Source organism: Marmota monax, unplaced genomic scaffold (genome assembly GCF_021218885.2).
Source record: "Marmota monax isolate L192 unplaced genomic scaffold, Marmota_monax_Labrador192_F-V1.1 WCK01_AAM20220418_F8-fsc00070, whole genome shotgun sequence".
NCBI lineage: Eukaryota > Metazoa > Chordata > Mammalia > Rodentia > Sciuridae > Marmota > Marmota monax.
The window spans coordinates 8,036,724-8,050,994 of record NW_026692116.1 but is presented as its reverse complement, the minus strand read 5'-3'; the positions used below and the strand labels follow the sequence as shown (position 1 = coordinate 8,050,994).

The following is a 14,271-nucleotide window of genomic DNA, read 5'->3' as shown; positions in this document are numbered from 1 at the left end:
TCCTTTAGCTTTCACTTATGTATTATTACTCTCAATAAGCTTTTCCTGACTCCCTCTAGGATTATTGTGTCTCCTGTTTTCCTTTAGCATTCTCTTTTTCACTGATTTACATTGATTATAGTATATACTGCAACGCTGGCATTGCAGTATATACTATAATCAATGTGTATATATTTCTACTTCCTCCAAACTTCAAGTTCCATGACAGCAGAAGTAAGGTGGTCTTTTCATTAGTTTTATATTTTTACGTCCCAGGGTCTGCCATACAGGATGTATTAGTCTATATTCTGTTACTCTGAAGAACTATCTGAGATTAGGTAATGTGTAACAAAAAGGAAGTTTATTTAGTTCACAGTTTGGGAGGTTGAACATCCAAACAGTGAAATTCTGGTAAGGTCTTATATGGATGGCATCACAGTGAAAATGCATGTGAGAAGGAAAGATCACATGGCAAGACAGAAAGCCAGAGGGAGACTGGGATGGGACCATGCTTGCTAATTTATGATAACACTCTTGCAAGAACTAATCAGGATTCCACATGAACTATGTAAATTCTTTCTGAGACCAGAGCTCTCAGTGACTTAATTATTTCCCCCTAAGCCTTCTTAAAAAGTTTCCACACTATCACCTAACACCATCACATGGAGAGGACCAAACTCCCAACACATGAACACTTGGTGGACACACTCAAACTAAAGCACAGGGTTTCATTAAAAATTCATTAATGAGTTAGTGAAAGAGTAAATATACACATAATACACAAATAAAGGATGATTCTAGCCAGTGGTTTTAGTTGTCCTCAAGGAGTAATTATAGCGTTATGCTTCTCAAAATATGGTTCTAACGACATCTGTCAGAATAACCTTCCAGGTCTTTTTGTCAAAATGTAGATTCTCAGCCAATAGCTGAGACTCACCAGAGCTATGCTGTGGAATGCATGATGTATATCAAGCTTCTGAGGTGGTTCTTGGGTGCTCTGAAGTTTGAGCATATCTCTGGTCATTTCCCCAAAATTAATATTCTGATATAGGATTGGAATTCAGAAACTTTATTTGAAAGTCAACATCTGTAGAATAGTGAAGGAAGTGGGATTGGACACTAAGATTTCTTTAGATCCTGCAGACTAGGAACTGGGGGTAAGGAGTCTAGGTCTCTAACACCCTCATTGACCTGTAATTGAATGTGGACTGCCACTAGAAGGGGGCATGACCTTGTTTGAAGTGTTTTCTTCATCTGAAGGAAAGGCAGTTGGGGAAATAAATGCTTTGGATCAGAAGATGGTGGGGTGGGTCTGGGAAGCAAGTGCTGCATAATCCAGTTGTTATGTAAATGAGATGCACCTTGAAAGAAGTTAGAAAAATGTAGGAAAGAGAGTGAGCTGGCTAGAATGAGGAAGAGAAGAAGGGAGGAAGAAAAGATTGTAGGTGGTAAAAAAAGAATTTACCTTTGCATCTGTATAACAATTATGATATTCAGATATGCAAACCTTATTAGAAAGAACTACTCCTTCTAATCATGGTCAGTGTAGTAAGGAAACAAAATAAGATTGACATAGGAAATGAGTAAGTGAATGATGCACATTAGTTCTAGAAGGCTCTGAGAAGGTGAACAGTTATTAGCCAGAGTGGTGCTCAGGAGGTGTGCAAAAGGTAAAAAACAGACACTATAGATTTACTTTACTGCCTAAAAAGTTTTGTACCTAAAAGTAGAATGATTTTACTTATATTTAGTAGGCATTAACTCTGAATGAGTATAGGGTAAAAAATATGTTAAAGATTCTGTCAGTTGCTTTGTAGTTATCTTAACACAGTTATTTTTTTCCCCTAGATGCCTGAAATGTGCAGATGCTCCCTGTCAGAAGAGCTGTCCAACTCATCTTGATATTAAATCATTCATCACAAGTATTGCAAACAAGGTAAATTCAGATTTATTGTGGCACAATAAATTAATAACAGCATTTGATCTTTCTCTTTTTTATTACATTGGTCAAATCACAAAACAGTAGATTTGGTTGAAACATTAAAATATGACACCTATAGCCACTTGCAAATGTGGCACACTTTATTAATTAAGCTCTTCAAAGTTGTGATTTAATTGCTATGAAAATGCTATTTGTTGATTTTTGACTTAAAAATAGTTGAAATTCATGGGCTTTTAAAAAAATATTTTTAAATATATTTCTTTTTAGTTGTAGGTGGATACAATACCTTTATGTATGTATGTATGTATGTATGTATGTATGTATGTATGTATTTATATGTGGTGCTGAGTATCTAACTCAGAGCCTCACACATGCTAGGCATGTGATCTATTGCTGAGCCACAACCCCAGCTCTTATGTGCTTTTTTCATGCAAGACATTTATTGAATAGATTTTAGTTTAAGCTTCCAGAATGCTTACAGATAGGAATTGTCATTGATCATCAAAACAAATTTCAAACTTGTAAAACTTCTTTATTTTAAAATGTGCTTTTGTATTAAGTTGGCATACTAAGGTACATTAAGGGATGGACTTTTTCCTTTTACTGAAATTCAGTTAATTTGTTTAAGATTTGGGATAATTTATAGAGACAGAGTTGAAACTAAAAAGAAAAAAAAAAACATAAGGAAATAGGCTTTTATAATCAGTAATAGAATAAAGGGGATTTTAATCTCTCTCTTTTTAAGTCAATGGAAGGCTGAGCCTGGTTTCTACTCACTGAGTGAATGGTTGATTGATTAAATAATTAATAGTACCTATTGTCTTTGTGAAAAGAACACTGTGAGCTCTTGGCCAACTGTCTTATCCTTTAACAAATGAGCAAATGCTGAAGAAAGTCTCCCTAAAGTTAACAGATATTCCTTTTACAAGGTTAACCACTAATATTCTAAATGTCAGTAAAGGTCCACAAAGTCCTTCTTCAACAACTAGATACCTTCTTAGATATAAAGATTATTTATTTATATGTCAATTATTTATAACAAATATTTTAGGGGGGAAATGATAGAAAAATTTATATGGCTAGGATTTCAAAAGAATTGATAGTTATTACTTAGGTGTTAGGGCATGGCATTAATCTGCAGGGTCACACTTATTAGGATTTGACATCTGGGTTGAATTTGTAGATGAATACTTAATATTAACCCTGGGAAAAATTTCTTACTTCTTTATTTTCAATTATGATGGAATTATGAAGTAGTGTATATACTGAATAATTATATATAAAAGTGTCTAATGTAGTAATTACTTAAGAATTATTTTGTTGACATAGAATCAGTAATTTCCCTATTAAGTCAATATGTAAATACTATAGAAGTGATTTCCATTTTTGTTGTTGATGTTACTTATTGAACACCTCCTAATTGCCAAGCACAGTGCTGGCCTCTGGGTAACAAGGAGTCTTTTCTGTGACTCTTTTAGATGTTTATAAAAGTTAAGACACACACATTAAAAAACAACAACAACACTAAATTACTTCTTATAATTCAAGGTGGTTGGTGATGCAATCCTTGCAACCCAGGAGAAGTATTTAGCATGTGGAAATGCTAGATTGTAAATTAATTCCTAACTTTTTTGAGGAAATGTAATAAATCAGCATTGGTAGAACATGGCCTAGATTACATAAGAAAGAATGGTGGGAAAGAGACAAGACAATTGGATAGGATTATATTGTAAAATATTTGAGCAACCTGCTCAACATATCAGACTTAGTCCTATAAATAGCAGGAAATCATAAGTTTTCTATTTTTGGTTTATAATTTAGAAGATGCATTCTGGGATGAGATCTCTTTTATAAACTTCAGGTGTCCCAAATATTCATCATCACAGACTTGTCTTATATGAAAACAAATCATTTTTTGTGAAATATATATGAAATCTTACTCTATAACCATCTTATTAGAAAAGGAGTGAAGGAAAATATCCAAAGTTTGAGGCCTAAAATGTTTTTGACTAAAAATGTTTCCAAGTTAACTGTCCTAATATCAGACCTGGTGATGTGAGAATTATGGTGGATCTTTGAAGATCCTGCTAACCAATTTTTCCCTAGATATTTGAAAAATCAGTTACCTTATGACAAATTATTTGCTTTACTTATTCAAGATCTATACAAACTTATAGGACAAGTAACAAAGAGGGAGTAATGATATTCTTTGAAGAGTTTTTGAAATGTTTAAACAAGATCAGAACCATGTCTATTTTAGGAAAACCTCTTTTCATTTCATTAATTTGTCCACATTCTTTACTACCTAATGAAGCATTGTGCTTAGGTATTTATTTAAACAGATTTCCATATGAATATAAGAGATTTGAAGATATTTAATTGAAAATATAATCTTTTGTCAGGCATTTAAGAAACTATTGTAAGCACTGTTTTGTTGGAGAATCACCAGAGCAATCATAAAAGGTCAAAGATTCTTGTTCTTTGAAGCCTGCAGCTTTTTGGGTATTTACTGGCTGTGTACAGTGGAGGCTGTCCCACACTGCTCTGCCAGTGGACCTCAGCACAGGGGGTGTACTTTTCAGGGTGAGAGGGTAATTGAATCGCCTGACTCAATGAGCCTTGCTCCTCTTTGAGAAAGGGATGTCACTTGTGTTGTATTGTGTTAGGCTTCTGTGATTCAGTGGAGTTTAGGCCAATACTTCCATTCTTTATTTTCTTACAAACTGGATTACAGCTCCAGTTTCGAAAGGTACACTCAATTCTATTGTGCCTCCTCAGTCAGTTTTTCTCTGTTTCTTTTGTGCAGACTGTTGTTTGTAATTGTATCTCTCAATTGGAAGTACATGCTTCAGATTCATCAAACTGTGAATACTGGGCTATATTTCTTGATAGTTTTCCTTTTAAGAAACACTATTTTATATATGAATACATGAGGTCAATCTATATATGTAGTGGGGAAAAAAATGTCTGTTTTTAAGCATTCTTGATTTTCATGGTCCTTTATTTAACACTAGTGATAAGTTCTTTTTTTTAGAAAAACTATTATATTAAATTAGAAAACACTGGTTTTTCCACTAATGTGTACTCAGATTTGTGTGACTCTTATATAGACATAAATTTACTAGTACATTTTAGAGAAAATCCTACTTAAATGGATTTTAATTCAATGTAAAATAAAAAGCTCTTTGTTCTAATGGATTCTTAATAAAAGTAAATGGAAACCAGGACAACAAAATCTCACCAGTAGAATTGATTAAGAAATAGTACTGATAATAATAAGTATTTCTTTAAAAAAATGATCTTCATAAAAATGTGTGTGCATATGTGATCTATGTATCACACAAGTGTGAGAAAGCAGAAAAAAATTTATTTTGAAAGATATGGTACATTCTTTTAGATTTACTCTTGAATTTCAGTGGTTAAGTGGTTTATACTCTTACAAAACAAAATGTTGACCACTTCCAGAATTGTCTAAAGGATAGCTGTAATTATATTACTTCCTTGCTCAATAAATTTTGGTTGGCTCCTCAGTGCCTGGAAATAAATGTCTGAAGACATAATCTATTGTGTAAACTGATTGGACTTTTTTGAATTTATATCAGAAACTTAAGAGCAGATGATAATATGTTAGGAAGTTCATAGTTCATCACCCAGAAATCTTCTAAAATATAAATATTTTAGACATATGAAACAAAAAGTAGTTATAAGATTTCAAGTTTCCTTTGGTACACAAGGCCACTTCTCTCATATGTATCTCTAAAATGTAGAGCATCTCTGTCCATTTCAAGAAGACTGACAGAAGTCTACCTACTATATACTAAGAGAGGGAGCTTAAGAACAAAACTTTTTAAAAAACTGTTAGATTCTTCCAGGTACACAGCTTGTAACCTGAAGAATCCAATGAACCCTATGGTTTAAATAAATGGCTCTAAATTTGTGTGCAAATTTCCATTACAGATGAGCTGTCAGGTATTTAGTATGTTAGGAATTTATGTCATTTAGGGTTTTAATCTGGAAGTGGGTCTCTGGCATCACATACGTGGAATTCTTTTTTACATTTCAAAGGATAATGTTTTGTGCACATTAATTCTATTCCTTTTGTAACTTGAGGAGAATATTAATGTTTTATTTAGTCAATGGGGATTAGCTTTATTGTTTATTATTATTCACATTTTTTCTAATTTTTATGTTTTTTTGGTTTCAATCTTGGAATTTCCATGTGGAAGCCATTTACATTTGCTTAGAATACTTAATTTTTTTCTTAAGAGAGGGTGTGTTGTTACCAAACTGCTCTAGTTTTTGTTGCTAAAACTTAAATTTGAAAATAACTTAATCTATAGAATTCAGTTAGCAGTTATTCTTTCATCTCATGGAAGAAAACTATTCTTCCAATGTCTTCTGTCATCCTTTGCTGTGCTTGGAAGGTGAACAGAAGTCAATCTCTGCTTTAAGGGCAGTATTTTTGAAGAAAAATTATTTTAAAAATCTTTTTTGTTTTTGGTGATCAACAGTGTTACAATGATTTATCTAAATCTAAATTTCATTTTATTTATCCTAGTTAGTTTTATGGATTATTGAATATGTGAGTTGATGTCTTTCATCTTTTGGGGGAAAATTTCTCATTCCTTCCCACTTTGATCTTTATGGAAATCTTATTAGATATAAATTTAAATATTACTTTTTTCTTTGTGACTTAGCTTATCTATCGATCATTCATCTAGATCACTTCCTTCATTTTTGTTTTGAGCTATACTAATTCTTCAATGGTTTACAATGTTGTTAAATGGTCCACTGAGTTTTGAGATTTCTGCTGTATTTTGTATTTAAATTGTTCTTTCTTATATTTATTTTTAATCTGGCCTTTTGTTTTTTCAAACTACCGCTTTTCAAAATACATAAAATTCCTTATGTTTAGACTCTATAATTTCACCACCAAGAGTTCCCATGAGGCTCCTTATACAGCCTATGTTGTTCTTGGCTACACTCATCATTCTGCTTTTGTATGTTTAACATTTTTTGTTGTTTTGTTGTTGTTTACTCATCTTATTTGAAACTCTCGTTAAATTCTTTAAGAACTGTGACAAATGTGTATTTCTTTAGACAAGACTGGTATTTGCTTCTGTCAGGCAGTAGCTTTACTATAAATTTCCTGAAACCATATAAACTAAATTACTTGCTTGTTGTTGTATTAATCAGCCAGATTTGGGAATTAAACCAAAAATATAATAGAGGACTGGATTATTATGAATTTGTGAAGATGTTTTTCCCCTCTTTGCTCAGTTCCAATTTTAACACAGGAAGGTTTCTTTACAAATTCAGGTAATAGGGTACTATGTTTATTTTATCTTTTTGGTGATGGAGGTTTATGCAGTCCTGACTTTATGGTGAAGTTTTATATTGGACTCAAACTTTGGGTGACTTTACAACTTTGGGTTTTAAGAGGCCCTGAGAATGGAAGCTTGTGTTCACCAGCTTTCGCAAATATCATTGAGATGATTTTAGTTGTTTCTCTGGCTTACTTGCTACTGCCTTGTCATCTTCAGTCCTTGGACATGCCTACTTAAGGGCTCATTCGAGATTTTTTTTTAAATACTGTACTTATAATTTTAATTTTAAAAATTAGCAAATAACAGGTTCTCAATGGAAAAGTACAAAAATACTAAAGAATAATTGAGTAGTCTACCTCAATTTTTACAAGCATAGAATGTGGAAGTTTCTACAAAATATTGTAATAGTGATTGGAAAGGTATATGGAAGAAAGAAATTTTTTAAAAATCAAAAAGTAAAAAACAAAACCCAAAAACAAAAACAAAGATTTCCCATATCAAATATTGATACTCAAGATAAAGCTAATATAATACAAACACTGTAGTGTTGGTACAGAGTACACAGATCTGGGAGCGGTGAAAGTCTATAAATGAAATGAAGTAAATATGAGTACATAATGTATAATGAAGAGAATGTATATGTGAGTTTAGTGGAAATGAATGGTGTTTAAATAAGTTACTCTAATAATTTTGACTTTTACAAACTTGATAATCAGGTCATCATCCTAAGTACACATCAGTTTGTCTATACTACCCAACTGTAGACATATAAACATAAAGTATTTATGTTAAAGATTTTAAATATTAGAAGCTTTAAATCATGTAAGAGAGCAAACTTTATTAGATAAATTTTAAAAAGTCTTTTAAAATGAAAACCAGACTTGAAACCATCTGAAGAATTATTTTCCATGCTCGCTTTAGACCAAGTGTTGTCATCCCTTTTAATCAGAGTTACTGAAAATTTGTATGATAAATTTAAGATAACTATGAGCAAACATTATAAGGTTATAGAAGAAGTAATGTAAGTGCTTAGTAACTGTATTAAGGCTGTCCTACATCCATATTAGATAAAAAATGTAAATCAAAGGATGAAATATGTTTTAGTCAGCTTTTTTGCTGCTATGACCAAAAGATCTGAGAAGAATAATTTTAAGGATGAAAAGTTTATTTGGGGCTTACAGTTTCAGAGGTCTTATTCTATAGGTGGCTGACTTCACTTCTTGGGACCTGAGGTAAGGCAGAACATCATGGCCGAAGAATGTGGCAGAGGAAAGTGGTCAGAATATCACAACACAGAGGCAAAGAGAGACCAAGCTCAATTCACAAAATATATAACAAAGACATGCCCCCCCCCATGACTTACCTCCCAATGTATTAAATAACTGATTAGGTTAAGACTGTCATAACCCAATTTCCACCTTGCATTGTCTCACACATGAGTTTTTGAGGACCACCTAATATTTAAACATAACAAGACATCAGTTTCTCTCATCAGATAGTTTAAGATAAAAAATTTAATGACATCCTATGCTGTTCAGCAGGAATGAAACAAAACTCTCTTAAAATGAATATATGCTTGAAAATTATGAAATTATGAAAAAATAGACTTATCAACAATGGTTTTATTATGTATTCTGCCTAAAGAAATAGAAACACTGCTACATAAACGGGCATATGTACAAAGATGTTACCTGAAGCAATTGTAGCCTCATTTGAAGTAGCAAAAAAACTGACAATAATTCCAGTATGAGGAGAATATATTAGGCTATGTTTATATTAAGAAATGTTATGAGGCTGTTCTTAAAACTGTATTGTATTTTTTTTTATTAGAAGGGATTTTCCTATTACATTGAAAAAGACAAGTTGCATAGTAATATGAATAGTATGATGTAATTTTTAGGGAAAAAAACAATCTCTGTATAATTAATGATGATATCACAATTTAAGTTTTGTTTCCTGGTTGATTCATTTTGGGGTAGGGAGAAATGAAGTTATATTTTCCTCATGAATACCAATATTATTTTACTTCTTACAGTGAACATATATATTTTATAATAAAAATAATGTTTAAATTAAATGGTAAAATAAAATTAAGCAGAGAGGTTTCAAAGTAATATATGGCAGACCCTACATTAAGTTTTTACTATGTTATGAAGAGAGAAAGATCCAGTTATTTTTTCCCAAATGGCTGATAGTTTTAAAAGTTTAAAAGTTGCTATAAACATTTGTTAATATATAAAAGTTTTTAATACATTAAAAACTAACCTACTAACTACTAACTAACCACACTAACCTACTTATGCCACTTATGTACTTACTTACATAATTATTTGAGTATCTTTCCAATTCTCTTGTTCTGTCCATCTGTATGAAAGAGGACCAAGCTGTTTTAATTACTATGCTATGTAATTTATTTTATTATTGGCTATAACCATCATCAATATTATGTATATTTTCATAATAGTGTAGCTTTTCTCTACATATAAAACTAACTTTATAAACTGAAACTCTATAGTTATTATTGAGCACTATGTTCAGACCATAATACAATACTAATTTCAAATTACTAATGCAAATGTAAATGCATCTTGCCTTATTAATCAGTTGATGCAATTATTAACTGAATTTCTAGAATCCAGTCTTTAATTTTAATATATAACTTCTTATTATTGAATGTGGTAAATTGTACAATACTAAATTTACTAGTGTGAAAGATAATGGCCTTGGATATTATTTTCAAAATGTCATGTCTTAATTAATGTGCTGAACAAGATAGATGGGTGTAACATTGTCTATTGAATCATTCATGCTTATGCAAAATCTATCTTGTTTTGTTTGGTAATATATGTCTTTGATATTTTAGAAGGTTACATTTTTACTTTTAATCATAGTTGATATAATGGTCACTGCTTTTCTTCAAATTTGTTTCAGTTGCCATATGTGGTTGTTTGAACCTGAAAAGGCTTAGCAAATCTTAGTTGATTGTAAATTACAAAATGTAAGCAATATGGAGTTGGAAAGTAATGTCCACATAAGTGAGAAAGTATTTTCTTTGTATGTCTTAAGTCAATTTTACATGAAAGAAGTAATACCATATTGTTTATGGATATACCTTTGTAATTATTTAAATTATTTTGAAAATAGACTAATGATGTATAATATGTACATATGTAAATTAAATTGAAATTGTAACTTTTTCTTTAGTATCTCAAGACCAAGAATAATCTGTATAAACATATATGTCCACCTTTATATACATATAAACACATTAGATATTTTTCCAATATTAATAAGTAAATATCAATGTAATAGAATCTAGACCAAAGATTATTAATCTAGCTAATCATCTCACTGGATGTAAAAGAAATTTGAAATCCAGCAAGGCTAATTATCCCAGATTATATAGATGCTTGAATGTGTAAGTGGATATTCCAGAATTCTTATCCAGTGTGCTTTTGCCGGTTACACTATCTGCATGAATAAAGTATATATGCTTGCAAATTAATTTTAAAATATAAGGGGATAAATAATATAGTTTTATCAACAAAACTCTAAAAATACTACTAACATCTGGAGTGTTAGGCCTAACATTATAACCTAAAGTATAACGCAGTGGACTTCATGTTAAAGAAACTTGAGTTGAGCATTTTGAAAACCAATTTGGTAAATTAAAGAATTTTAACTAAATTATTACAATCAATACTAATTATATTTTTGAAAGTAGTAATAGATTTAAACTAAAATGGACTTTGAGAAGATACTTTATTGCAATATCTATTTGTATCTGTGTGATATAATAACACCATGCAGTATACATCACAGCATTCTGTTAATTAAGAAAATTCTCATATTCTTAGCAATAAAGAGCAAACCCTCAAGAAATATGCTGTTTTTTATCACAAAAAAAATCATGGTGTGAAATTACAGTCAATAATGGCATAAATAACCAAGTAATCAAGTATATATGTGTTTATTAATAATCTTTACATGTATATTTGGAAAGGAGAGTTTTTGAGGAATGTATTCCTATCCATTAATTATCATTGTATGTATGTGTATGTATGTATGTGTGTGTGTGTGTATACATGGCGTAGATATGTACATATGTATATATTTGTGTATTCTGTATATGTATGATATTCATTAATAACTGAGTTTACTTTTTTAAATGTTTGAGGTGAGAATATTTGAGCAATTTTTATCTTTAGTGTATAATTTTGCTATTACATGTATTTGTTATTGAGGACAAAGTGTTTTAATTAATCTGAATCTTTATTTTTATAACAATTTTTAAACAGACCAAGAAAACCAACACTGACACCAAACTACAGTTTTTCTCTTTGTTATCAAACATTACAACCAGTGTATTTAAAATTAAATCAGAAATGAAATTATTCTCAGTTATTTGATGAATAGTTAGTAGCATCTGTGGGCAGCTTTATTCTTTTGTATAATATCAATTAAGAGGTAGACATACACAAAGTATAATAATATATTTATATACTCAACTCCTACTTCAAAACCCTGGAAATCAAATGCACTATTAATATGTAGTATGTGTTTGTGTGTGTATCTGTTCAAGCAAAAAGAATCATATTTGAGCCATAATTCTGGTTCTTTATGAAGATATACTATTTAATTGGTTGAAATGAAAAATAACCCCAGTGAAAAATTAATCTTTGAATATAATAGAGAAATACTTTTTGATTTGAGGAGGGCCATACAGCAGATTGAACTCAGGGGCATTCGACCATTGAGCCACATCCCTTGCCCTAGCCCTCTTTTGTATTTTATTAGAGACAGGGTCTTACTGGGTTGCTTAGTGCCTCACTAAATTGCTGAGAATGGCTTTGTTCATCTTCCTTCCTTGGCCTCCAAGCTGCTAGAATTACAGATGTGTGCCACCAACCCAGCCTCAACATTTTTAATGTAAGATGAATGAGGAATTGGCAATGTTAATCTCACTTCACCTTTCAATAATTTCTCAAGACATTCTCCATTGCTTGTAAGTTGTGAAACATTTATAAATGATATTTATAGAATTCTAAACAAAATTTTTTCCTTAGTTCTAATGATCATTAGCTCTGACATCTTCGTTTATATGTTTGAATTGGTCTTTAGATGCAGAAAACCACCCTGTCTCCTTGTTGTCAATTAATTAAATCATGAGCTAAGGTAAATCACAAAGATCCTGTCATACATTAAATAAACTAATCTTGTAACCTCTTATTTCCATATTCGTGTTTCTTTTTAACCTATTGGGAATTAAAACCTTATAATCTCTTTAAAGTTTTTATAAAAACTATTGAATTTTATTTTTATTATTTTCTCTGGATAAAATGTGCTTTTACATTTTCACAACTTAGGTTTAAATTATTGGCTTTAATAGGTCATTCAAAAACTATGAGACATATTATACTCTTTCCATCTTATACTAGTAGATTATTGAGTACATGGTCATCAGTACTCTTTCTAGTATCTGTCCTTCCTATGTACAGGCAAGCATCATAAATTATACATGATCTCTGACCTTAATAAAATAAAGACATTAATAAAATACACATCAGAAAAATGGAAGACCATCATGAATATACAAACACATTGATCAGATGGCTGTCACACAGATGAAGAACATTCAGGCATGATTCTTCTAATTTGAAAATGGCTCAAATATTGGTAATGTTTTTTGTTGTTTATATTTGAGTAATGGTAATGAAGTCTGAAAAGGATGAATTTGGAGACAATACTGATTTTTCATGCATATGTAGTGCTTGTCAAATTATATCTAACATATTTGATAATTAATGATTTGATAATTAATGATTGAGTATGTCTACACACATACACTAGGTTGTTTTGAGTAACTCTTGGGGAATATTGTAACTTCTCAAGTCCATTACATAGAGAAGGGGAATGGGAAAACAGAAGTAGAAGTAATATTTATATATTATAAAGTAATATATCCCAATTTTAAGACCTTCAAATCATTTCTTTATAGCCTAGTAAATTAATGATTCCATTTTTCTCTGTACTTTCTGCTATTATTTACATTGCTGCCTTTCTTATTCTGAATAATTCCTAACATAAGCTCCCTTATATTAAAGTCTTAAACTCATAGGATTAACATTTGAAGAAATCACTTTTTAGGGAGAGAACTTCTAAGGGGGAGATTAGAGTAGTGACTTATGTCCATTAAATTTGCTGTGCTACATAATAAAATCAGCGTCATTGTACCAGTTTCAAAGAAAGATGTAATATAATTATGACTAATGAAGAAGGCATTTGAATCTGCATTTCTCAACTAGTAAAACTGAGGCTTATAGATCTCACCTTTCCTTTAACCCATCATATTGTTTTATTATGACTGATGCGGAACTCAAATATAGGAGTATGTAACTCCAAAGCCTGTTCGTGTAGTGTACATGCAATGTAAGTGTATGTGTGTGTGTGTGTTTTTTTCCAGAGCAAGAAAAAAAATTATTTTCTATCATAGTTATATAGTACTTTTCTTACACATTTTAGTTTAATTGAGATCAGTTAAACTAAATTCATAGCTCTAAAAATCTAATTATATTGTTTAAAATATACTAAAATTTAGTATATGTAAGATATAAAACCAGGATTTTTTGAGAATAAAACTAGCCAAGCCTATTCCTCTGTTCTCATTTGTTTCAATGTGATTGTGAGTATTATGAGGGCAGACATTTCTGTGTATTCTCTTCATGTTGTATCTCCAGTCACCTTTGCCAGATATCTGAATTCTCATGGGTTGTACATTGTGAGTGGTGACAGCTTGAGAGTGAGAGTGCTCTCTGTGCCTCTGTTTTCTGTGTGTGCTGCTAAAGACATTTTTATATTCCATTAATGTACACCAGTATGCTCATCATTAGATAGCTCAAGCCAGAAATATAAGTAATGTTAATTCTCCCTTCTCACACATGCAAACTTACTGAAGTTTAGCCCGTATATTTTTTAAATGCAACAGATTGGAGTTTATCTTGGAAGGGTGCTTCCATCTGTGAA

At 31.0% G+C, this 14,271-nt stretch overlaps 1 protein-coding gene across 1 annotated transcript in view; it reads left to right on the top strand.

Annotated features, from left to right (window-relative positions):
• Dpyd (dihydropyrimidine dehydrogenase) overlaps window positions 1–14,271 on the top strand; it is an 822,495-nt gene that overhangs the window by 178,586 nt on the left and 629,638 nt on the right. Inside the window, exon 4 of the mRNA XM_046462335.2 lies at window positions 1,828–1,915. Coding sequence (XP_046318291.1) covers window positions 1,828–1,915 — 88 coding nt within the window. The remainder of the gene's footprint in view (window positions 1–1,827; window positions 1,916–14,271) is intronic.